The sequence below is a fragment of the Macrobrachium rosenbergii genome, chromosome 20 (assembly GCF_040412425.1).
Source record: "Macrobrachium rosenbergii isolate ZJJX-2024 chromosome 20, ASM4041242v1, whole genome shotgun sequence".
Lineage (NCBI taxonomy): Eukaryota > Metazoa > Arthropoda > Malacostraca > Decapoda > Palaemonidae > Macrobrachium > Macrobrachium rosenbergii.
The window spans coordinates 5,737,747-5,764,988 of NC_089760.1; the positions used below are offsets into that span (position 1 = coordinate 5,737,747).

The 27,242-nt window shown below is 40.8% G+C and overlaps 1 protein-coding gene across 1 annotated transcript in view; it reads left to right on the forward strand.

Moving 5' to 3' along the window:
* Positions 1–284: 284 nt before the first annotated feature.
* The window catches only part of Vps13D (vacuolar protein sorting 13D), a 232,858-nt gene continuing 205,900 nt past the window's right edge, over positions 285–27,242 (forward strand). Inside the window, 12 exon segments of the mRNA XM_067121872.1 lie at positions 285–440; positions 5,662–5,808; positions 12,068–12,258; positions 15,168–15,350; positions 15,703–15,827; positions 17,857–17,974; positions 18,139–19,094; positions 22,013–22,127; positions 22,841–23,046; positions 23,646–23,795; positions 23,934–24,006; positions 24,154–24,340. Coding sequence (XP_066977973.1) covers positions 5,712–5,808; positions 12,068–12,258; positions 15,168–15,350; positions 15,703–15,827; positions 17,857–17,974; positions 18,139–19,094; positions 22,013–22,127; positions 22,841–23,046; positions 23,646–23,795; positions 23,934–24,006; positions 24,154–24,340 — 2,401 coding nt within the window. The 5' untranslated portion in view covers positions 285–440; positions 5,662–5,711.

Below are 27,242 nucleotides of genomic sequence, written 5' to 3' on the forward strand. Positions count from 1 at the left end.
CCATTCATAGCGAAACTGAAACTTTCTTGGGTCATTTTCATAAATTTTACATGAAAATGAGAATTAACTGCACCACTAGTTGACAGTGCATTGCTGAATTTTGATGTTTATATAGATTGGATATTTCTATGTCAGTGATTCACTGGTTAGTCCAAATAAGAATGAAACGAGATGAAGTCGCTAAAATTCTTGAAACTATCCATGCGAGTCACAGGAAAAAATAAAAATAGGGTGCCAATATGGCGAGCAGAAATCGTTAAGACGCAGCGGGGTCTAGTGTTTTTGACACATCCCTGTACCCCGACAAGAGTAATCAGTTGTGATTTTGTTTACCCGAACATATGACCATGTCTATGTGGTCCGTTCTTGTGACGCAATTTTTGCAAGTTTCGTCATGATAGCATCGGCAGTTAGAGTGGTATTCGAGCAGTGAATTGCTGGTAAGGGAAGGATTCATTGAGAAAGGTGGCTGTATATTGTTTCAGCTTAGAACGTTCGCCAGAGATAGTTTAGGCGAGGAATATTGATAGGCCACGGTAGGTTGAGCGAGCCTGGTCCGTCTTGTTGCATACCGTGTTATGGCTTAGGTAACAGAATACATCCTTTTTAATAATTAACATTAAGCAGGAGCGCTAACATTCTCGTATGCTTTGACAGTGTCAAGAGGCTTTGCCAACAATAGGCAATGTGGTCAACCATTTTTTTAGGCTTGACTGGATTCGTTCCAAAATTGTGAAGTATGATTTTTTCGAGTTTGGTATTCAGACGAAATTGTCATTTCTTTAAGACGTTACAAACCCTTTATAAAATTGTAGCCAAGGCCTAATCCCGCCATTGAAGAATTGTGGTTTTTGTGTGAAAGCTGAGATGAAACTTAACATAATCTACCCTCACATTATCTAACTTGGGGATGCTAAATAATCTTCTCTAGCCGTAACTAACTTAGGACATTAAATAATTTTATCAAACCCTATGTAACTTTGGATGCTAAATAGTCTTTTCAAACCATATCTAACTTAAAGACACTAAATAATCTTCTCTAACCTTATCTAACTTAGGACACTAAATAATTTTCTCAAACCTTATGTAACTTTGGACACTAAATAGTCTTTTCAAACCATATCCAATTTAAAGACACTAAATAATCTTCTCTAAAACTTAAAGACACTAAATAATCTTCTCTAACCTTATCTAACTTGGGATGCTAAATAATCTCTAACCTTATCTAACTTGGGACACTAAAAAGTCCTCTCAAACCTTATGTAACTTAGGATACTAAATAGTCTTCTCAAACCATATCTAATTTAGGACACTAAATAATTTTCTCAAACCTTATCAATCTTAGGACACTAAATAGTCTTCTCAAACCGTATCTAACTTAAGACACCAAATAATCTTCTCTAACCTTATCTAGCTTGAGATGCTAAATAATCTTCTCTAACCTTATCTAACTTAGGACACTAAATTATCTTCTCAAATCTTAATCTAACTTAGGACACTAAATTATCTTCTCAAATCTTATCTAACTTAGGATAGTAAATAATCTTCGCCAACCTAATCTAAGTAGTCTAAATAGTCTTCCCTAACCATATCTAACTTAGGATACTAAATAATTTTCTCTAGCCTTATCTAACCTAGAAGTGTAAATAATTTTAACATAGAACACTAAATTATTTTCCCTAATCTTACCGAACTTAGGACACCCAATTCTACTTGACCCTGGGGTATGGGATGGTGAAGCCTTCCTTAGACCTCTCCCCCTCCTTATTCCCTTAACCTAATCGTAAAAGATTTCCACTGAGGTTTCCTCCACTTTGTCAGATAATCATGAGTGGTTGTAATCAGTTAGCCAGTCATTTGCAATGGAAATGAACATTACAAACATTAGAATTGCATCCGAGACCTTAGCCTATCATTAAATCTATAGTATACTGTATATTACCAGCTTCGGAATGAACGACGTTTGTCAAAACTGTTGAATAACATTTCATAACAGTGTGTTTATAGGCTGCTATTTTAGAATTTGGGTGTACTTTGACATGAGAAGTCAACTTGACATGAAAATTCATCTAGTTAGCCTGACTCGGCAGCACAGTATTGATGAAATTACTGGTAATGGCCAGAGGCACCCAGAAACCTTGGGTTCCTCCCAAATTGATAGATATAAGGGTAGAGTGTAGCATCAGTCAGAATCTAGGAGCAAATGAAAGATTAGTTTACAACAATTGGATTAACAGCCACCTTTAGGCCTTCATATCCTTCATATCTCTTATGTTGGTCATTTCAATTCTTCAGTACTTAATAACTGTATGTTCACAGTTTTAGAGGGGTATAATATTTATTTGTTCCGACACGATATACAAACCATCGGTCCTTTACATTAGGAATTACTTACGGCGAAGCTGGACACAGCTGTTAAACTCTTGAACAAGGTGGTTAGGCAGTAACTACCGCCAGGTAGGCGGGAATACCCTCCTGTTTGCTTTCAGCCGTCATGCGTTGCAGATGTGTTTTCAGATCTCTTTGCCTGACTGTTGTTGAGCTCTTTATTATCCTGGTGGGATCTTCCTGAATTTTTGTGCATATATTGCGTGTGTTTGATATTTATTAATACAAATCTGCGATTTGTGAAAGCCTTGCATAAGCCGTCGTTCCCCTGCATCTGTGTCTTGGGTTTGACGGCCAAGGGCATATTTAGAGGGGCGTAACCGAGTGGTAATGCTTCTCTCCCCAGTATGTTGGAGATATTAGACTGGAACGTAATATCTTCGCTTCCCTGCATTGATCGGGACGTAAAAGTTTGCTTCCCTTCTTGGGCTCCCGCCCTTCATGTACAGGGGCATGACTACTTCCTTCCTACTTGCGCTGAGTGTTGTTTTCGCCACCTGCGCTATAGAGAGATGTGGGGAGAGGTTGCCGGGGTCGTTGGTAAGTTCTGCTTCCAGGACGCCCTTGGTGGCCTCCTCTCGTTCCATCTCTCTCCCTGTAAGGTCTTCCTTATCTCTCCTTTGCCCTCTTCACTTGCTCGTCGGGCGAAGACCGCAAGGATGGGGGGGCAGCACGGGCGACCTTTTCTAACGGGCCTCCTCTCGTTGCGTAGGGCAGTTCTCCTCGTAGCAGCAGGCACAGCAGTAGTTGACTGGATATCTCAGGGGATATCCTGCATGAAGGAGTCCCGACATTCATTCAGTGTTGTTCAGGATCGACCGCAGTACCTGGTTGGAATGGCATAGTTCCATGTCGGGATCGTTCCGACTCTGTTCCCACCGATGTTGATCAATCGCTGTCATTGCTGTGGCACTGTCTCTGTCGTATCTATGGTCCATCTGCTCCTGCTGCTTCTTGTGTTATGCTTCTGTTAACTCGACGATAGTCTCTGGGCGGCTGTTCCTGGTCTCCTGCCGCAGCTTTCCTGATTGTTCCTGTCGCTGCTGATGACATTCATGTGACATTCCTGGCCGTTGCTGTAGCTCCTGCCTTCCAAACCGCTTCCGTAGGTCCTACATTGCTGTCCTGATTGTGCCTACTGCTTCTCCTGGTGGTTGTGTCCTGGGCCGCTTCTGCTGTGTTCCTGCCTTGCTGCCCTGGAGGTTATGATGTTTCGTGTCCACCATCATGTAGAAGATGTTGGAGTGAAGGTGAAGGAAGTTGGCTGAAAGAGAGGAAGGCTGCTTCTTTCCCCTTGATGCCCTTGGACGTCTAGGGACTGCCTCCTTCTGAGGAGGCAGTGGGTCTCTCTTTGGCTCTTCCCAACCTTTGGGTTAGGAAACCGATTCGCATACCCCTGGGATGTGTTTCGGGAGCTGCGGGCATGCAGACCTCAGTTTGCAATCCCGTTCCCAGTCCTAGAGGTTCCGCCTCTAAGACAGGGGCTGCTTCGGGCACTTGTTTGCGAGCTGCTCCAAGTTCTCTAGATTAGGTGGAATATCAAGTATCCCGATCTGGTATGGAGAGTACTCTCCCCAGCCCAGTTCAGGAGCAGTGCCAGAGAAAGGGCCGAGGCACCCAGGTGTCTCCACTCTTCCTGCCAGCACCACAAGCAGTCCCCAACTGCTGTCCAGTGCTCAGTCGGGTTCCCAGCCTGATGTCTCGATCCTATCAGTTCGAACACCAGAAGAAGCAGGGAAGAGATTCCCTTTGGGAGTCCTGCGGGACTTCTAAGAGACTGACTCTCTTCTGGGAGACAGGTTTCTCTCGTTGGCTCTTCCTGCCCTCGAGCGGGAACCAATGCGCATTCTCTTGTGGGGTCTGGCGTTTTGGGGCCGCAAGGGTACGGTCTCTTCTTTGCCAGTCTTAGAAATCTACATCTAAGACTGGTTCTGTGCTTGGCTCTTTTCAATTTCTTAGGAAACTGAAAGCAGCTGCTCCTGATTTTTGGCAGTCTCGTAGGTCACTCGAATCCTGTGAATCATGAGCGCTCAAGGGCGTGCAGATGACGGTTCGCACTCCCCCTGCTGCGCCGAAGAAGCTTGCTTCTAAGGCCAGTGGGTCCACGTCGGACACTCACTCGCGAGTCGCTCCGAGTACTCGGGTTTCCAAGGAGACCCGAGTACCCCAGTCTGGTACGGGAGAAACCTCTCTCCGTACAGACTCGGGCGTGGGGCGAGAGAAAGAGTTTGGGCATGCAGGTGCCTGACTCTTTTGCTGGTACTGCTTCGAGTATCAAGCCAGGTTCCTGGGAAGGTGCACCGGTCCCTCGGGTCCAGACACCTGGAGAAGCAGATAAGAGGTCCCATGCTCAATCTTCCCGAGAGGTTTCGACCTCGAAGAAGACTGGGGCGCTTCTAGAGGACAGTGCAATTTTGTGCCAGCCAGCCGCACGCTTGACTCCTCCCAGTCCCCGGCCACGTCTGTGCGGCCAGCCTGGCTCGGGGGAGGCGAGCACGTGGCTCGACTTGCGTGAGTCGCTCTGTTCTCCCTGGGAGACCGCTTCGCCCAGGCGAAAGCGCTCTCCTCGACCTGGGCTGCCGTCACCACCACGGGTTAGTGACCGTTCCCGGCCCGCTGCCCCTGTTGGTTCTACCAGCGAGGCCAGTGGGAGTGCATGATTCTCCTCGCCTGTCCTCTCTACCTCCTGGGCTCCTTCCAGGGGCTGCAAGTTGGACAGGAGGGACTTTGGCGAGTTGTCTCCCCAGCGTTCTGCCTCGGTGCGTATGTGGAATTTATATACTGTACACATTATTCGCTGAAAAGTCGCCCATTCGCAGTATTTTTCACTAAGAAATATTCACTAATTACTGTATTTTCGTATAATTTTCATGACTAAGTGCACTTTTTGTGATAAAACTATTAAAATACTCAAGTATAAACATTTTTAGAGATTTTTTTGTGTTTGAACCATAAAAATATGCAGTTCTAAGTGTTTTTAGAAGGGTTTTAAGTATTCGCAGATTTTGGCTATTTGCTGGGGGCCATGTGGTATGCATTCCCTGCGAATACAGGTGGTTTACTGTATGTAAAAATTCAAATTACTTTATGACATGACACACAATGAAAGTCAAGACTTGCCTATGTAGTACAGTATTTATGTAAGCATATGTATGAATACCATTATAATAAAATTCATATATTTTTATTGTTAATAACTTTAAGTTGACTTGAAAATTATTGCATTTATTGTTGAAATGGTATTCTGATAATGTCTATTAATGTTTATTCCAGATCCCTAAAGACAGCTAACATTTTGTCAATTTTGAGTGCTCAGCTGCATAATGCTTGAGGGGCTAGCAACATGGGTTCTCAACAACTACCTAGGAAAGTACTTGGAGAATTTAAATACAGATCAACTCTCCATTGGCCTTCTCAAAGGTTAGTTGTTTTTTTGCACTATTTATGTACTTTTTTTTCATCTAGTAATAGACACGTAGATTCTGTCAAACTCATCTAGCATGGTAATTTTAGAATAGACTTTTCTTTAAAACAGACTGAGTTTGGGAAGTGGAACGAAGAAAAAGCGTTTGTAAACACTGATGGAGGTCGTAGCCTAACTCATAAAGGAAAAGTGCAATACATATATTTATTATAGTAATAATGGTCATTGTTGTTAGTCATTTTTTATGGGATAACATGAACAAATGTTGAATATTGTTACTGGTACTTTACTTTTTATCTTGTCATTTTTATGTTAATAAATAGAGCACAAAATGTAAAGTACTGCTTATATTTAGCTGCATTGATGGATTGGGCAACCAGTCGGGGAGCAGGTGTGGTCAGAGACAGATGTGCAGTCTGTCTTGGACTTGGGCAAAGCTGGAGTATAACTGAGCATGTGTGCTCTCCCAGGGACAACCCCTGTCACGAACAGGAACTCTCCCAGACCAGTGCATCGACTGTCACCGCAGGTTGATAATTGTTCAAGGCCTTCCTTTCCTGTTGAGACTTCGGCCTCTGGCAGGTGCGTGAAGGGTGCTAGGCCCCTCTCACCTGTTCCTTCAACTTCTGGGGGTTATATTGGGAGTCGTGAGATGGACACGACTTGGGTTGGCGATCGGGGCTTAGCTTCCCATCGCAGCCCTTCATACACCTCTGGTTTGGTTCTAGGGCCAGATGGACGTATGCACTGGTGTCAGAGAGGGGACCTGTGGGTTCGGAGGAGGGTCTCTCACCTGCAGAGAGAGCAACTTGAGAGGACCGTGACTTTGAAGGGCTGGGAGGTCCTCTCCCCAAGATCGTGGACACCCCCAAACTGGGAGGTCCTACTTTGAGATTGTCAAACTGATTCGTCAGTAAAACAGTCTCAGGGAAGAGACTTTGACTGCCGATGAGGTTGTTCCTTTGGGCCTCGAAGCACTGGTTGGAGCCTGCAAGAAATCCTTACCTTCGACTGAGTTGCCTTGGTCGAAGCTTGCCAAGTCGGTCCTGGGTCAGGTGACTTCTCTCATCTCTGGGAGGAAGAACTCACTTGGGCCAGCTGCTCGGTCAAGCTGATTTTTCCACCTCTCCCTCATCAGAAGAAATTCCACAAGTCCTAGGAGAGGTCAATTCCGACAGCACAGGTTGACCCGGACTTAGTTCGTCTCAGTCAGGGTCTGTCGTTGGAGCAGCTCAGTGTGGAGGGCATCTCCCTCTCACATCAGGAGTCAGCAACCTTGGAAGCGACTGCCATGGCAGCGTTTCAAGCAGTCTTTTGGCTGGATCATTGGCCCCTAACATTAACAGACTGTTCCTGTCTGGAGGTAGGACTATCACCTACCTAGCCCACTAACTTTTAAAAGGAGAGGTTTAGTTTTCTCCTGAGTCTCCAAGTTTGTTGGTCCTGAGTCGGTCTTGACCCTGAGGAGTGGACCATTGCTGGTTCCATTCCTCTCTTCGACAGGGAGCAAGTGGACGCCACGGTGGATCGCCGGTGTGGATGGCATTGACCGTTTCATCCACTGTGTAGTGGTAAAGACCTCTGGGCCTTTGCACACTACTGCAGCCCAACCTTTGGGTCAGGCTGGCCCTTCCTCTATGGGTCCTAGCAAACCCCAGAATCCCTAAGGTCCCTCATAGGAACACCCAGCCTTCTGCCCCCTGTCAGGAAGGGTGCAAACCAGCATCCCTTTCAGTCCTCTGTCCAGCCAGGTAGAGGAGGTAAGGGGAAGAAGGTAGGAGGATGCTAGGGGTGGCGTTCCACTCCACATTCTGTCAAGCCACTGGGCAACATGGCAGCAACACCGAGTGGAGACCTGGGTAGTGAATGTCCTTTGGTTGGGCATTTTACTTCCCTTCAAGTTTCCTCCACCTCTCACCAACCTTCTGGTCCATCTACCATCTTACTTTCCCGGCTCACCGAAGGACCTCATTCTTCAGGATGAGGTGAAGGCAATGCTGAAGAAGGGCGCTGTGGAAGTCGTGACAGATTGGTCTCTGGGCTTTTACAGCAGGATCTTTCTCCTGGAGAAAGCATCAGGGGGATGGAGACCGGTCATAGATCTATCTGCTCCGAACTGATTCGCCAGAACTCAGTTCAAGATGGAAACAACACAGTAAGTGCTGGCAGCCATCAGGGAGTCCGACTTCATGCTCACAGTGGAGCTGCAGGATGCATATTTCCAGATGCCTATTCATCAGTCCTCCCACAAGTACCTCCGCTTTATCCTCAATGGGACGTGTATCAATTCAGGGCACTGTGTTTTGGGCTTTCAACTGCTCCTTAGGTGTTCACGCAAGTGTTCACCCTAGTGCCGACTTGGGCCCATTCACACAGGATACATCTTCTGAGGTATCTCGACGATTGGCTAGTCCTGGCAAACTCTCGTTTGAAGTTGCTCCAGGACAGAGATTGCCATCTCGAGTTTTGTCAATGCTTGCCCCTCATGGGCGCCTTCACCTTCATTCCCTTCACCGGAGAACGAAGGAGTACTGGTCTCAAGCAAGGGACCCGCCATCTCTTCTCATTCCTCTCTTGGGAGAAGTGAGACAGGACTTATCCTGGTGGCTAGACAACTTGTTGGCTCTGCTATCTGAGGCACCAAGAGAAGTTCCTTCCCAGCGCAACCTCCTTTGCCACCCCCACATAGAGAGGTTCTGCCAGTCTGTAGAGTCCCTATCCCTTCACAGTTGGAGACTATCCAGCATCTCCTGCAAGCGAGAGGCTTTTCTCACCGAGCAGCATCAGGGATGTCTGGACACCTTTGGAAATCCTCTGCGGAGGTCTGTCAGGAAATGCTCTATCTTCTGTGGTTGGTGTCGTGGAAGAGGCTTCTCTCCTGTTGGAGCTACTACTCGGCAGGTAGCAGACTTTTTTGTCTTCCTTCGCCGAGAAAAGTATCTTTCTGTTTCAGCAGTTAAGGGCTACAGAGGGGCCCTTGGCCTAGTCCTACGTCTAAAGGACATAGATATCTCTTCCTCATGGGCGATCTCCATGCTGGTGAGAAGCTTTGAAAAGTCTTTCCCTCCCAGGGAACTCAGGTCTCCTGAGTGGGATGTAACTCTTGTCCTTCAAAGCCTAAGTCATGTACCTTATGAGCCTCTACGAGAGTCATCAGACAGGGATCTGACCCTCAAGACTGTGTTTTTGCTTGCCCTGGCATTGGCGAAGAGAGTAGGCAAACTGCATGGCCTTTCTTGTAATGTTAAACACTTGAGGGGATGGGAGATCTATTTCGTTCAAATTTGTCCCAGATATTGTAGTGAAGACTCAGAATCTATTGATCCCTGACGTTAGATTCGAGTCCTTCTCGATCCCCTCCTTAGAGGACATGTAGGTAACGAACCGGACGAGATGCTACTTTCTCCAGCTAGAGTGCTGCGGTGCTACCTTAAAATGACTTGACAGCTCAGGCATGGGTGTCGATGACTTTTTGTTAGCACTGGCAAGACCAAGAAAGGGGTGTCCTAGAGCACAGTCTATTTCTGGCTTCATGAGACTGTCAAGCAGTCATACTCAATGTCAAAGGAAGGGGATTTGGGTACTTTCCGGCCCAGAGCTCACGAAGTCGGGGCATCTCTCCGTCCCATGCATTCAAGAAGAACCAGTTGGTACAGCAGGAGCTGAGAGCAGGAATGTCTTTGCGCCAGACAACATTCACCTCCTTTTACCTGAGGGACATTGCCCATAGGTTCTTGGACACCTTTTCCTTTGGTCCTGTGGTGGCTGCTCACCAAGTTGCATAGCTCACCCAGTTCCCCTAGCAGGAAAGATAACATCTGGTCTAAAATGTACAGTTATAGAAGTGAATGCGAGTGTGTGTGACGTGCCCCCCTCCTTTCCCTTTCTTAATCAGCTCAGTGGTCTGGTTAAACTAAGATATACTTAACTTTCTTCTGGCGGGCAGAGGATAGGTTTTAAAGCCGTCATGTGCTGGACGGGCACAGATGCAGGTGAGTAATTAGCCCTCTTTCTAGCAAGGGGAGAGAGGGATTGGCAATAAAACTAACCTGTTGCTTATTTTTAGCTTTATTGTCTCTGATATAGTGTTCTTCCAAGCCTTTTACAAAATAATTTTGCTTCCAAACCCATTACTTTGAAAAGCCCAGAAGTCTGACAGTTGACCACACAATTATTCTTCTGATCAGAGGCATGGGACTGCTTCCTCTGCTCAACATTGCACGACCAGGAAAAGTCCTAGGTGAGGTGAACCTCCAGTCAGTTATGAAGCTTACTCAGATCCTCCCACCAATCCGTAAGTCTTCCTATGTAAAGATCGATGGTTTGTATTCGTGTAGGAATAAATGACAAATTTTGGAAGTAATATGTATTTTTCCTAACATACAAACCTGAGGTCTCTACATATACTGCCCACCTCTAACTACCCCTCACTCTGACCTCGGCTGTTAGGCAAGTGGATGCATAACTCAGCAAAGGGAGGTGGTGAGGGTATCCCTCGTCTCTCCCACCGGTAGTTCAACTAATGAACAATCTTGTTGTCTAGAATAGCCTGCTCCAGCTTGTGCTGAAGGTAATTCCTATGTAAAGACCTCTGCTTTGTATGTTGAGAAAAATACAAATTATTTCCAAAATTGTCATTTTATGTGCTGGCTTTCTCTGTCCATTTGCACTTTTTTGTCATCACTTTTTTGTCTGCCTTCAGATCTTGAAAACTACTGAGGGTAGTGGGTTCCATATTGGTATGTTGATCAACCACCCTCCAATCATCAAACATACCAAATTGCAGCCCTCTAGCCTCGGTAGTTTTCATTTTATTGAAGGTTAAAATTAACCGTGATTGTGCTTCTGGCAACGATATATGAAAGGCCACCACTGGGCCATGGTTAAAGTTTCATCGGCCGCAGCTTATACAGTATAGCATTGTACTGAGACCACCGCAAGATAGATCTATTTTCGGTGGCCATGATTAAATGCTGTAGCAGCTGTACTGAAAACTCAATTGTGCCAGAGAAACTTTGGTACTTTTTTACTTGTTGTTATATAAAATAGGTTTTTCTATGATGGTTCATCACTGTAATTATATAGAGTAGACCTAAGTTTAACAAACATTTTGAGGGTCTACCCTGTCCACACAAGCCAAAAATTGGTTAAATGCCCTGGACATGGCATAACTGGGTGACTTGATTTGAGGAAGCACTGCTGCAAGGAAAAGGATCTTGAGTTTGAAACTGGGTGAGGATTCAAGTAGAAAAGAGCTACTCAGTACCCCTCAGTCATTAATAAGAACAGTTTTATGTGGAGCTTGGGAGAGATGATAGGCACCAAGAGTCTCACTCCAACTTATGAACTTTGCCCACTTCAGTGTTAAAAGTTAGTTTTTGAGCTCCTGCATGTTACTGTGATAGCTGTTGAGTTTTTCTTGATAACCTCCATGCGTGAGTGATTCCAGCAAATTGTGGATCATGTGAAAGTAAGGCTGCTTCAGAAACATCCTCCAAGGAGGCAATATGACTGGATCCAACCCAAGCAGCAGTCAGAGTATTTGGATTTAGTGATCAATACAGTAGCACAGAGAGTCTCTTCTGTAGCTTCTTGAATCACAGTGCAGTTCCTGTCTCAACAGGAACACAGGGTTAGTTTTTGCAGGTTGTCCTAGGTCACTTTTCATCCTCATAGATACCTCCACCTCTGCATTCTTCAGTGATGCCTGAGCAGCTCTGCTCTCTGACCTCAGATCTACTGATACAACTAGTTGCCCGCTGCCAGGAAGTGATCTTGTGGATGGATAACAGCAACACCTTAGTTGGAGTTTTCCAAGCCTTTCACCCATTAAAGGTGCTTTTGATAATGTTTTCATTAAGACTGTCTTCTTTTCTGATTTCATGGTGAAAAATCAGTGAGGATATAAAGCTTGGTGAGTGGGCAGGTGCTTTCCTCCCTCACCAGCTTTTATCCGTAAGTTCCTTGTTAAGAGGCTTCAATGATGGAGTTAGCTGCACAAAGGTATAGTGTTATACATGACTCAGGTTTGTATATCCAAGGAAATGCAATTATATAATTCAAGAACTAACTTTATTTGTAAGATGAAAAACATTGTATGATCTTTATTTGTGTATATTTTGTAATAAAGTATCCGTACATCCCCCTTTTTGTTATTAAATTTCTTGAGCACATTTCTAGCATATGAACAGTATTGTTTCTATTGAATGAATGTTTAGGTAACTTTGCATATTTTAACTACATATGTATTTACAGGAGAAGTAGAACTAGAAAATGTTCCATTACGAAAAGATGCCCTTCGTCATCTCGACATGCCTGTCGAGGTGAAGGCTGGATTTGTGGGGAAGGTTAGACTCCAGATCCCAGTCTCAAGACTGAGATCAGAGCCATGGGTGATCATGTTTGAACAATTGTACCTTGTAGCAGGACCTGTCAAGCTTGATGAGGTAAGTTTAAAAGGTTGAGATATTCCTTAGTTATTTTATTAGGTTTTATGTAACTGACAAGTTGTATAAGTGTTACTAATGATGAAAAGCTCAGCGAAGACAGTTTTACATAAGTAACTTACCAAGTAATTACATAGCTATAGTTTCATCTCGTATGGCAGCTAAAATGTTGAAATTTGCGGTGGCAATTCTTTTGTTTTGTGTAGGTAATTAGCCCTGCCCACTTTCAGGAAAGAGAGGAACAACTCAGCAAACAGCTTCAGTTTGTTTCTGCTGGCTTACGACGAAGGTTTTGTGCAGTCAGCTGATTTTGAATTCTTTTGCTTTTCCGGTTGATGGTTTTATGCCTATTGGTGAAGTATATTTACTTTTTGGTAGCCTTCAGCAATATAGAACATTGACGGGTTTTCTTTGGAGACTGACTTTTATGTATGTAACTTACCAAGTAATTACATTGCTTATAGTTTCACTCGCTGGCAGCTTAAAAATTTTGAAATTTGCGGGAGCGCTAGTGTCGGTGTAGTCCTCGCCCAGTTTCGGGGTAAGAGAGGAGTGACTTCAACAGCGTGATTCAATTGTTTTTCTGTCAGCCCGAACAGTGGTCCAGTTGTGAGCAGTCAGCTTAAATTTTGGCCTTCGTTGCTTTTCCTCTTGAGATTTTTCATTGGGTGAAGTACTGGTGGCCTACAGCTTTTGTATTTATGTTTGGTTCTCTCTTAGCAAGACCATTAATTGTCAATTTAGACTCTTTTTCTTCAATTTGACTTACATTATAACTTGACTGTTGACTTCTTGGACTTAGCCTAGTACAGGCAGTCCTCGGTTATCGGCGGGGGTTCCATTCTGAGGGTGTGAAGATAACCGAAAATTGGCGATTTTTGCGCCTATTCGGCGAATTTCGGGGCTTATCAGCGCCGAAAAGCACCGATTTCGGTTATCGGTGCCTCTGTTAGGTATGAGGTTAACCGGGAACTGCCTGTACCATATGTCTGACTCTAGTGCTGCTAGCCTACGCTGTTGCAGCAAAGGCTGCAATACTAGGCTTACTAAAGAGAAATATGACTCACTCTCTGTGCGTAGAATGTAGGGGGACTAGAGTGTTCAGTTGATTGAACATATGAAGAATGTTCAGAGTGGGATGCTAGAAAATGAAAGGTTTTGGGGTCTCATTTAGCAAAATTAGACAGAGACAGGAAACTTAAGGCGGTCGCGAGAGCTGAAAGACAGACAGTAAATAGCAAGACCATAGTTAGTTTTGTTGATGACGATATTCCTGCTTTACCTTTACCTGCTTCCACTGTGTCACCTGTTCCCAATTCTCCGACTATTCAGCCTACTGTACTCCTTTACCCGGCTCCCTCACTTCCGAACCCGACCCCCTTGCCAACCTTGTGTCGAAGCCTGTATGTAATTTTGATGTCAAAATGGGGTTAATTGTGGATACTGTGACCCTCTTGTGCGCTTCAGAGCATGTCCTTTTGGACAAAATGGAAAAAAGTGCTAGTGTTACTGAAGTGTCAATGGAACTGGCGGCTGCTCATCCCACCGACGCTCCTAGGCAAAGGTCACGCGTTTGGACTACTGTCTTATTGAACTACTATCCTATTTGTAACCCTCTGGTGTGGCAGAATATTTTAAAACATTGCTAAACACATATGTCCTCAAACACTTGCTATGCAGATCGCTAATATAACTTTTGAAGAGGGAGATGGGAGTAGGATGGGATTTACAGTGTCTGTTTTTCCATGTGGTGAGAAGGGATTTTGCTGGAAATTGCTTCAGATTCTAGTGGCATTTGTAACTTAATGGAAGGCATTTACTTTCTTCATTATTTTCATTATTTTTAGATTTATTTTTTTGTTATTGGCAGCATTTTAGTTATTACAGTTATTTCATGACAACCCATCTTTCACATAGACCCTCATTTGACTTTTGATTGTCCTAAGACATTCCTGTGTTGTGTGGGAAGAAGAGCTGAATGAAAGTTCATTCATGCATCCCTTTGACCCATTGATAGGTAGTAACTATCTTCCTTATTTTTCATGTTTCTGCATTATTGTCAATATTGTACAGGTATGAGAAATATCCAAGATTTTGATGTGACAGTTTGCAAATGTCCTCCTTTTACATTCATTTTGATTCATCATCAAAATTTTTTGGTTGGTGCCATCATTAATCTAATTCTCCATCATTTTGGCTGGAAAGTTATTATTGATTACTATTACTAACCAGCATTGTTCATAGTAGCTTCCTCTTAGTATTTTAGCTTATTAATTTGCACTTTATGTTTCATTGCATTATTCAATTAATTATGTGCACAGAAAAGTCTGGGCTAGTTGCATTCATTCAGATTTGTGATTGTTTACTGCTAATCAGTAAACAGTCAAGATCCTAAAAAGTAGTTGACTATTTTGAGACTGCCAAGACCCTGGTTGAGTGGTTGTATTGAGGCATAACCTTAAGGTTACACAAAATGGGGTATATGAACATGAACAATAATTGCTGAAAAATTTTGAAAAATGAGATGAATTCCATAGTACCCCAGAAGCCAAAAAGTGAGGAATTGGCTGAGGGCAAGGGTATTGTTTCTTAACTGACGAATGCTCTTAATTCTTTATACAGAAGTGATAAATTGAGAGCTTTATTTCATATTGTACTTTATCTGAATACATAATCTTTTATATTGTGAATAAAAGAGAAGCTAGAGAGTTTATCATAAATATTCTGAAAGGTGGATATTTAATGGTGCAATGTAATTTTTTTTATGGATATATGATGAAACACTAGTTTGCAATTCCTTAGAGACTGCATGAAAGAGAGACAGTATGGTCAATTTAATTCATAATACCTGAAATAAAGAATTGTCAGTGTCCTTTTTGTTTATATTAAAACTTGAAATTATTTTGCAGTATGACGAAGATGCAGAGGAAGCTGCAACACAAGGAAGAAAAATAGCTCAGTTAGATGGTTTGGAAGCTGCCTGGAGGGCTGATCAAGAAGCCTTAGGTGAAGCATCGCATTATGCAAGTTCATATTTTTCATGGCTAAGTTATGGCACATCGTTCATGACCAACATTATTGAGAATATTCAGGTAAGCGTGTCATAGTTCCTCAGCTGTGTTAGTGTTGCACACTAGGAATTAAGGGTAAATGGGATTGTAGAGCATTCTAATCTGAGGGTAAAAGGAAAGACTAGTGAAAAGCACACTGGCAGTAAGTGAGTGTTCGATAGATAAATCAGAAAGCAATAAGAAACATGAATTAGAGAAGTCAGTTTTTGCAGAAATTAGAAACCAAAGGAATTTCATTTATTCAGTTCTATATTTGTTGTTACTGAAAACAGAAATAACTTTTTTTCTATTTTTAGTTGAAATGTGTGCTTTTGGAACCATTTCACTGGGTGACACAGGTCGAGCCCAGAAATAACTTTTTTTCTATTTTTAGTTGAAGATCCGTGATGTACATCTGAGGTATGAGGACAACCAAAGTGTTATGGGGCAAACATTTGCATTTGGATTAACAGTAGACTCCCTAGCTCTTCAAAGCTCGGACGACCACTGGATTCCAAGGTAATGATATACCAAGTGTTATACAGTAGTTTTATAGTTCTTTTTGAGTGAAGAATTAGGCAAGAAATGAAAGCTGAAGAGAGTTGCCTTTTCATGGAAGCAAGCCGTTAAGTCTCAAGGCGCACTAATCCCTTCTGTCATGTGCTGAGGTACTACATTTGCTCTAAGTTATTTATGGACCATTGAAGTGATATGAACATCTTTCCCAATAAATTCATCCAAATATGGTTTTTAATATTAATACTCACATGAGTTAGCCTGTCCAGAACTCAAAACCTGTTATAGATCCTCATATGATCATGCCTGTCCATTAAGGGTTAAGAGATGTATTTATAAACAGTCGTCTACCTCCTTTCCAAATTAGGGCTAGAAGATCGTTTGAGTCGCTGAATATAAATAGAGAATTACCTTTAATAGTAAAATTACCTCCTCCTTGGACAGTGAATAAAATGAGAATTTGTACACACTTAAAATATTTATCAGAAAGTTATTCAGTATACCCCAGAACACCATAGGCAACATACTGTACTGTAGAGCATATAAGTCGAAAAGGTCCGCATTACACAATATACACAGATGGATCTAAATCGGAGCACGGAGTGGGACATGCTGCAGTGTCCCAAGACAAAACGTATCAGTTCTCTCTACCTAATAATGCTTCAGTATTCACTGCAGAGTTGTGTGCAATTGCATCAGCCATAAAGGTAAAGAAACCTCATTTAATATTTTTTTAATTTTTAGTGACTAGAAGCGCTATAGAAGCTATTCAGAGTTACAAACCAAAAATAATAATGTAAAACAAGTGAAGTTATTACTCCATAAACTATGTAATAATGGGAAAAATGTAGAAATATGTTGGATCCCTGCCCATAGCAAAGGAAATGAAGTGGCTGATAAAGCAGCCAAAGAAGCAGTAAATATGACAAGATCAAATATGGATTGAAGAACCTGAAAATAATAAATTAAATAACATCTGGTGTTAGAAAATGGAGTTCATCATATCAAAGAGAGAGACATGCGCAAGTAATTCTGACACGTCTTCAAATAGGCCATACTCGCCTGACACATGGACACTATGAGCAGCCCACGTGGCCCAGCTCCCAAGCGCTCGGAGTGCAAGGTGATAATAACAGTCAGACATGTTGTGTGAGTGTCCAAAGTATGACCAGCAGTGAATGTCAACTTTTGGGAATAAGTCAGTAAAGGAAATTTTGTCAGAATCTTCTGCATTTTCAGTCGTTCCGATTTTGATGTTCATGAGAAGCTGTAATTTAGTTGATAAAATATAAACATAAGTAAATGATGAAAACATGAAAACCCTCAGGTCATTTATTGAATTTAACAAACAAAGTTTTAAAATGTTACTTAATTTATTCTAAATTTTAATATACCTTTTTAGTAAGTATATATGTGGAAATGTGAGCAAATGTATTTATTGTGTGTGTTCCAATATGAGAGCAAATGCCTTTGTGCAGTTTTTTATTCCATTTACACTCATTCATCACCATACTGAATGACCTATTTGGTCCCAGTGCTTGACCTCTGGCCTAGACCTGGCATTTCATTCAAATCCTTCGGGCCAGCCCTATGAGAGCTGATAGTCAGCTCAGTGGCCTAGTTAAACTACTTTAATAATAATAATAATTAATCATCTGAAAAGATATATACTGTATATGATTATTTTTAATATAAAGTTGATGATATTAATATAATAAAAAAGTGATTGAAAAATACAAATGGTTTACAGGAAAAAATGTTGTAATAGATATTGTACTATGTCACAGCTCAAAGCCTCTACTTCATGGATCCTGCAAGTAAATCAAAGACATAATTTTAAAAAAATGTGAATTTATGCTCAAAGCTGAATTTGACAAATAAAAAATGCATAATGTTTTCCTCTCGATATCATGAAAAATCATTCTGATATTGAGGTTTGTCTTGTTGCTGTATAGTTTGTGTCTTTTGTGTCATTAATACAGTTTAAAAAGAAATGAGAACATTTCCTCAATTTAAATAAGTGCTCCTTCAGGTTTGTTTATGGTGGAAATTGCAAAATGGCTTACAAATTACTGGAGCTCAACAACATGGGAGTGTATTGGGATACTAGCACTGAAATGTATAGCAGCAAGTCACTTGCAGATTTGGCAGTAAGTATAATGTGCAGTATTCAGTATGACCTCTTGCCCTAATAACAGTTCGTAGATATTTTGTAATGATTGGAATACTTCCCTTCTACTCTGCAGTATGTTTTGATGTTTGTAATTTTTGTTTTGAATTTTCAAATTTGTGATTCATCATTGTATTTTTGCAGGCTCATATGTTACAAGCCATAGAGAAAAAAGACCACGAGTATGTGTTGGCACCTGTAAGTGCGACTGCTTGTGTTAAGCGTAATTTAAGTGAAGCTCCATTGCGTTCTCGTTCATCGCCCCGCATAACTTGTGATTTAAAACTTGATACCTTTCCTCTAAGCTTAAGTGATTCACAATATAGACAAGTTTTAAAATGGAACAAGGAATATGACCGTTTAGATAAAGTTCGTCATTATAGGAAATGGAGACCTAATTGTTCTGTGAAAGACAGTACGTATGATTGGTGGCAGTATGCTATTCAGAGTCATCTAGACAGAATTCACAGAAGGTATGTTGGGCGAAATTGGGCCTTTGCTCAGCAAAGAGCTGTAGATATTGTTAAATATGTAAATATTTATTGTGAACATCTTAGGAATCCAGCTTTGGTAACAACAGAATGCAAGACTCATAAAATGAAGGTGGAACAGGTATTGAACTTTAATGAGCTTAGGTACTTACGTGAAGTAGCCATGGAGAGAGTGTCTAAAGAGCTGCTGGCTTCAAAGAAAGAAAAACAAGAATTTCAGTCTGCAAATACCCCAGAAGAGCTAGCATCCCCAACACAGAGTGGGGAAGGCATTCTTCAGCGATGGTTCCCAACATGGGGAGGCTGGTACTCGTCAGGTACAACACCCACAACACCCCCTGGAGGTGAAACAGATTTTGAGCAAGCGTTACTATTGCCCGGACCAAGTTTTGAGGAACCTGAGACAAACCCTGAGCCAGAGAAACAAGCCCCAGGCTCATTAGAAGAGGAGATACTGTATGTGCTGTCAGATAGCATGGAAAACAATACATTCATGAAAAGAGATGCTGTGTTTTGCCAGTTGAGCTTTTCATTGAAACGAGGATCATTTTCATTAACATCTAGCAAGATGCCATCCCCTGGTGGAAGCCCCGAAGAAAAAGATAAACGGTAAGAATGTTTTTTCATGTATCTACATGTGAATTTACATAAATTCACATAAAAAAATGTAGTCATACTTCTTGTCAAATATATTCTATCCACTTACTAAATCATTGTTAAGGGGAGCGCTGACACCATAAGGTCCCATTATAAAGTAATTGACTATTTCTACCTTAAGATTGAAGGGATTTACTTAAAATTTTTACCACTTATTCTGCAACTGATTCTGAAAATTCTCTTGTGGAGAAATATAGAAATTCAACCTCTAAGTTAATTTTTTTGCAGTTAAAAATCATGATGTCACTTTTCAAAAATAATAAAAAAAAGTTATTCTCAAAAATGATTTTCCTAACACCAAAATAAAGATATTAGTTATACTATGCACTGTGAAGGTTCCATTGAATTTGTTTGAGTCTTCTTGGAGATCTAAGCATTTAGTTTTGAAAAAAGTAAGTTGTCAGAAAACAGCAAAGCAAAAACATTTTGGACTTTCAAGAGTCTTGAGACAATCAGGACTTCTTGAGTGAGTTATCTCTATATCATAGTTGAGTACACTAATGGAAATAACTAAAATGTTATAATTTCTTGAAATCCAGCGGTCGGCATGCCCCTTAAATTTCATGAATGCCAGACTCAGTCATATTACAGTAGTGTATATTCTGAATTACTTTGATGATTACTTATGCTCAGATATTATTTACTGTGTCCATACGACAGGTATTTCATTTCACTTAGGCTTTGGCACCCATGATGTGCTGGTCTACAGTGTATGAAATATTTTCAAGAACTATGAAGTGGTGATTATTACTAAGTGAAGTGTCTTTTTTAGTGTAGTTCCTTGTCTCAGTTGCTGCATTTTTCACTTTTTGCTTTGCTTATAAAACCAACAGGTGGTGTTTTCAGTATGCTTCACTGGTTACATTACCCAAAATTTAAGATTTTTATTTTTTTCTATGTGAAACCATTGTACAGTATTGTCAGTGGTATGGATGATGATGATCAAATGTTTAAGAGAAGCAGTGTGCATAATGTAAAAATATGCTCAGTTCCCTAATGTAGGTATATTTTACTATAAAAGTTGCTTAATTTTTGACAGATTTGTGTAAAAGATCTTACTTTGTTTCACCACAAACCCATTACGCAAAATTAGCCCAGACTCATTCATAGTTAACCAGTAACTTTGTTCATTCACTTGAGGATCACTGATTTTCCAGCATCTAACTGCTTCCTGCTTTGTGTCAACCACATTAGTTACAGCTTTCTGGTCATTCAGAAACATTCATGCCAATCTCTTCACCCATTCACCTCCTCCATATTTTGATAAAAGATTTTAATGTAACTCAGTTTCCCAGATAGGAATCATCTGTGCCAGTAAGAGGGGGTTTCCTGCCATTGAAGGGTAATTAGCAGTGGAGGATTTATAAATGATAATGATGCTTGTATTCTGATAGCACTAGATTTTCCTTTTGTCCAGTGTTTCGTGAGTGTTTTTGTGCTTTGGCATTTTAAGAAATTTTGATGCTGGTAACGTGCTATTGTTTTAGTATAGGTAACTAGACCCTGCCCACTTTTGGGGCAGAATAGGTACAACAGTGCTGAAGAGCTCAGTTCATTTCTGCCAGTCAACTGAACAATGTTTGGTTGAGCAGCTCTGATTTGAATTTCGCCAGATGGTTGTAACTTTCGCCCTTTGGTGAAGTATTCATTTATGTTGGTTGCGTGCTGTTTATTAGCTTAACTAGTTCCTCATTCAGACATGTGACTAATTTTGATTTAGAATGTTGGATTCTAAGCAAAGACGGTAATACTAGACTTACTTCTGCTAAGTATGACTCGCATACTTTGTGTTGCCATTGTAGAGGGCAAATTTGCTCATTTCAACTTAAATATGACAAATGCAAAGACAGGGATCAGGCTAAATGGAAAGTTTTGGATCCTCATTTAGATTAACTCCAGAAAGATAGACAGAGAAGGGTGGCTGTTAGACCCGAGTCTAGAGGGTTAACTAGTCAATGTCAAATTCCCCCAAACATGGGAGGAGGCAGACCGGAGGTCTAAGGGAGGTGAGTGAGCTTTGCCCATGGGTAGTTGTCCCCTCAACTGAGCCTGTTAATCGAACCCAGGACTCAGCGGATCGCCATTGGAAAGATGTCCATGTGGCACCACATGACATTCCTACACTGACCGACTGGTAAAAGACAAAGATAAAACAATTGGGAGGATAGTGAGGGTACTGCCGAGCCACACAAAAAGGCCAGTAGTTGTAAACTTAACTACTCCAGATTTTTTTTTTCCATTTCATCAACATTTCAAGTGGAGGATTGCCAAGAATATGGTAATTTGTTGTTTTGGTCTCAGAGAATGACTATGCTGGGTCACTAGTCACTTCAAAGTAAGAATTACTTATCCTTTTAATTCTTTAATGTTCTTGTGAGAGTCTCTGCCTTGTAGCATGTCAAATGAAAAGAGATATTACTATTAATCAGGATGCTCTGCTTATTCTTTACTAAGATTATGGTAGACCTTAATTTAGTTACTGCTACTGATTCCCAGTTTGATAAAGATCTTTATCAAATGAATTTCTCAGAAGATTGCCTCTCTCTCAAGTAATCAGGATGAGTAAAATGAATAATAGAAGCAGAAAGTGAACAGGCGCAGCAGATTAGATGAAAATAATCCCCCGGGGCTGGGCAAGTCTCTCATCTTTTCACTTGTTTCAAGATATGATCACTGTACATTGTTAAAGAAGCTTACTGGCTATAAAGACATAAATAAATCAAGGGCTTTAAATGTGTTCAAATAAAAGTATTGACTTTGGAATGCTGTATTTAAACTATGGCACAAAGCCTCTTACGTAACCAAAACTGTCATTAAGCTATAAAATGTATAACTACCAAGGTTGAAAACTGACTTTTTGTTATTTTCAGGGTTGAACTGTTTGAACTAGAGTTTGCCAATGTGAAAATGGCCCTGGAGTCACGCCCTAGGAATAAATCATACAAGTTTGACATCGAACTAGGGTCTTTGAACTTGCATGATAAGGTGAGATTTTCATATTATTGCGTTTGTACTGTACAATGTAAAAATGTAATGTTTTAAATAAAAGTCATCACTCTCATGATCTCAGGATGGCATAAAGAAAAAACAAATTCTCTCCATTGAAAGAAGGTTTTTCGAACCAGATCAGTTAGACTCCTCAGCCTTGTGATACAGTTAAGAAAACTTGTGAGAGGAAAAAAAAATACAGAAACAGCTTGTTTTCTTCTTAATGGAACTGCAGTTATTTGAAAAGAAAACAAGCTGTGTTGTTATGAAATTCATTCTTTTTGTATTGTGAATATTGATCCAGTACATTTGACCTCTTGTGCACCCTTGATACCCCCAGTCAAGAAGAAGTAAAGATATAGAAATAACATTAAGACTTTTGAGTTAACAAAAATAAAAATAATTGAAACAGGATCTAAACTAGACCATTTTTATTCTATTTTTGGAAGTAGACATTCAATTCTATTTTTTGAAATAGACATTCAACAGTTGAAATGAGTTTTAGACAAAACAAAACACGGTTAGTTGAAGCAATTGCCAAAAATCAATCTTAGAGTTATCTCACAATAAGTAACTCGAAAATTCAGGTAACAAAATATGACACAGTGATTAGTGATATCCTATTCTACATGAGTCTGTTCAATGCATTTATTCGCCTCTCATTTCTTTGTGCTTAAACCTATTGTCAAGATGCTGTATCATTTTCTCAGGTTACTCAGGATTCAGCATTTCCACTGTTAGTATCTCCACAAAATAGCGAGACATCTGGGTCAGGATTAAAAGCCGCCATGTCCAGAACGTCTACTATGTATGCAAGATTAACAACAATGATATCTCCTTCCCAGCCAAAAGTAGAGGGACCTCTTTTTGCTCTGGTATATGAGTGCCATCCATTCAATTCCAAAGCAGACCACAAGTAAGTATAGATATATGTAATTTTTTTCATAAGATCAGCATAGTCAAAACAAAAAATCCTTATCCAACAGTCAAATAACCTAGGGGCACTCAACAATTCTCCAGGTTTCTTCAGTTAGGACCAAGAGTTCCTGTAAATTTTGCCACATGCAATTCATATTAGTGATTAACCCTTAGGGACGGGCTAATTATATACCATGCAAACCCCCAGACTGGGCAAACTTTAAGGTTGGCCAATTTAAGAAAAAATTAGACACTATCTGTCGGTTTGGGTTATTTTTACATTTCACCCCCTTCACACCACCTTCCCACACCCCCCCTTAGGTGCCAGTGATGTCTTACCCCCACAGTGTTCTCTCCAGATGGTAAGTCATATGTATACCAAGTTTGGTTGAAATTGCTCAATGCATTTCATAGTGTATGTGGAACACACACACACAAATTTTTATATGTATAGATTTTGTGTAAAAAAATTCATTATGTTTTCGAAGATCAGCCTTTAATTGTATCTCATATTCATTATTTGATCAATAACAATGAATTTAATATTTGACCTGTATGTTAATTACCTTATCCATAAGGCCTTACTTTATGTTGCAGGCTGGTTGTGAATTCATCGGCATTGGACATAGTGTATAATCCTTCAGCACTGGAAGCTATTAGTAATTTCTTCACAACTCCATATCAAAAAAGGGAAGGCACTGGTAGTTCTTCACAGATGACAGCTCTAACTTCAGCTGCAAAAAAAAGGTAATGTCTGACATATAGGTTTTGGTATCATCATAACTATGATTTAAAATAACACCCTGTAAATTAGAGCTGTTATGATCAGTACTTTGAAAAGGATCATATTCTTGATGATAACTTTCCTTTTTTTATTTGATGTAGGTATGAGGAATTGAAAGAACAGACAAAACAAGAGCTCATGAGGAATTTTGAGCATATAATGGAAGGTGACCTAGTAAGTAGTTTTTGGTTTTTCAATACATGTCTAATACAAAGAAGTTGTAAAAAATTGTAGATGCCCTTTTGTTATATATTTTTTCATGTACTGTAAATATTTTTACATAGCTAACGACTTACGATAGCAAATATTTATTCCTAAAAGGTGATGAGGAAGAGATGGGACATCAAACTAGACATTTCAGCACCGCAGATAATAATTCCCGAACACTTCCGGGATAGGAATGCTACTCTAGTGGTTCTTGACTTTGGAAAACTTATTTTCTCCTCTGCTCGTCCATTGGCTTTGACGAAGCTTAAAGATGAGTTAGATGCTGGGAGTGATGATGAAGGTAATCATTGCATTATAATTTTAGTTTGTTTTAGTTTTGAAAATCCGTCATGTGAAAAATTAAAAACCAACCGTAACAACTCTACTTTCTCAATTAAAATGACTTATCCTCCAACACAACTACAAAGTCTAACAGTAATTGCCTTATAGTTAACTATGTTACAAAGGATTCAAGAGAGAATCATGATTACCTGGTTGACTGAAGGTATTAATATAAACCTCAGTTGTTCAAATGCGGAACAAACCTTGGTCTTAACATTAGGATAAATCTTCTGGCGCCAGCTGGAAACCGGTAAAATTAAAAAGAATTGTTAATGCAAGGAATTTGTGGCATCTGGCATCTGTCACGGAGATGAGGAAGGAAGCGGCCAACGGCCTGATCTCAACCCTGTGATGTATCAGTTCTTCTTCTTACCGTCATTGAGAGAGGTTGTTTCTTTCTCTCCTTCCTCTCCATAGCTGGTTGTTTTTGCCTTTGCCCATGTTTTTTGGTTGTTTTTGTGCTCAGTGTGTGTTTGGTGTGCATGTGTTTTGGTTTCTATCATGCAATCCTAAAACCTAGCTAAAAGTTCCCATAAGCCTCGGAGAAAATTTCCTGGTGTAGGCTCCTATCCTGGCTCGCATTACATGGCTTCCTTTGAGACTGACCCCCATCCAATTTCCAGTAGGTGCAGATCGAATGACTGTAATGTGACTAACCCTTGCCCTGAGTGTCGTTCTTGGCCTCCTGTGCAGTGAAAGAGATTTGCCATGTGAATTTGATGCATTCTCCCCAACTTGATAGTTCTTGAAAGAAGAAAAGTCCTACTGCACATTCCTGAGTCAAACACCACTGTCTTCCAAGATGACACTCCTTTCCATTGTGGGACAGCAAGTGCTTAGTGTACTGGGTATGTGTACACGCACAGGTTAACCTATTGACTAGGCTTATACATCAACGTTACATAACTAGAACACAGCCATTTACAGAACTTTATCTCTTGATTAATTAAATATCTTATTCTAATACACAGACTTTAAATAATTTCATATAGTTAACCAAGAATTTTGCTGTATGTTTTAATTTTGTAGGTCTCCAGAGTAGTGGAGATGGAAGTTTGAGGAAATTTCACAGGCTGAGATGATGCTGTTAAGATGAATTCGTGTGGGCATCAAATCAACTTTATTTACACACACACACAAACACATAAACACACACACACAAACACATACACACACACACTGTTGGAACCTACATTATGTCTGTTTGCTTAAAAAGGAAAAGAAATTTCCTTAGAAAGGGGAAAGAAATATTCATAAGGTTTGGCATTATTTATACAGTTTAGCAGACAAAAATGTGCCATTCATTTCTTTTCTTTTTACAGCTTTCAGTCAGCGATAGAGTACATTGCTGATGTACTACCATGAGTACCTGCTTTTTTAATTGTCATGTAATGGTATTCAATATGTAATTCTTGCTTGAATATTAATTTTTTTGGTTTGTGAAAAGAGGTCAGTAGAGTAACTTTTTGCACTTGATTAATTCTTATTGATGTTTGTTTTCTTAATAAATATTTTGTATTTTATCTGGTGCACATTAACAGTTATCTTCTGTTTTTGGCTTCTGCCTCAGCTGTGCATTACAACACTTTCTTGGTTTGATTGTTTTTTCCTTACTTATACTAGTCTTTGGGGAAGAATATTAATCTATTCAGGCCTCAGTGTTCTTGTATTGGGCCAGGGATAGTAAGTCCTGCAGTTCACTGATGTCTTCCTTGGACAAGGACCCACATGTGCAGTATCCTGTGTATCAGGGTCAACTTTGTCCCCCTCCCCTGGGACATGTTTAGTGTGTGTGTGTGTGTGTGTGTATGAAATGGTATGTCAGTCAGTAGTTCTTATATGCTCAGCAATATGTGCGTAAATGTCATGCTTCTGTTGCTGCAACATATGCTCAGCGATACGTGCATAAATGTCATGCTTCTGTTGCTGCAGCTGATGACTCCTCAGACTTTTGGCTGCACCTCAACTACAACTTTCAAGTCTGGAGTCTCTGATGGGTCTTTCTTTTTGCAGTGGTGCTGTCCCACATCAGGAATGAGTAATGTAATGGATGCTGTCTGTCTCCACTTTTGGACTCTTTACTTCAGTTTCTGTACAGCCTCTCAGGTCTTCTTTAGGACTCAAGTTCCTATGGCTGTCTGGCCTTATTGTTTAGGCCTGCTTCTCTGTTGATATCTGGACGACTTGCTGATCTTGGCTTCTTTGAAGGAGAAGCGAGAGAAACATATGTCTTTCTCTTAGTGTTTGCTGGTTGTTGGGTTGGAAGGAAATATTGTGTGTTGCCTCCTGATGACTATCATGCAGAGTCTTCATCACCCCCATCCTGTGGCCATATCTTGGCGAGTGTTGATAGGCCACCTGGTGTCTTCAGAGAAGCTGGTTCCTTACATTTGTATCTACATTCTTTTCCTCTAACTGCAATTTTCATTGGAATGCAACTTTGATGTCTATTCTTCCAGATCCCAACCACAGAGACTGTGCTGCAAAATCAGTTAATGGCTGGATCAACATAATCTGCTAAAGAGAGTACCATTAGTTCCACTGAATGTTGAAACCACGATGTATTCCAGTGCCTTGAATGCAGGCTGGTCAGCCCACTTGGAATCTTGAGGAAATGGAGAGCTGCAGTTATGTAAGCTACTTGGAAGTATGGTCAGTCTTCATAGACCCCAGACATTCATGACCTTCATGTTGGGCCTCAGGATTTTGGCTGACAGTACCACTGCCATGGCTTACTTGTGAAACCAAAGAGGGACAGTGTCAGAATCTCTTTCATTGTTAGCATCAGAGTCTTTATTCAGGTAAAAATGCACAAGTTCACCATTGTCCTGAGAGTTTGCAGTGCCTTTCTGAACACTCCC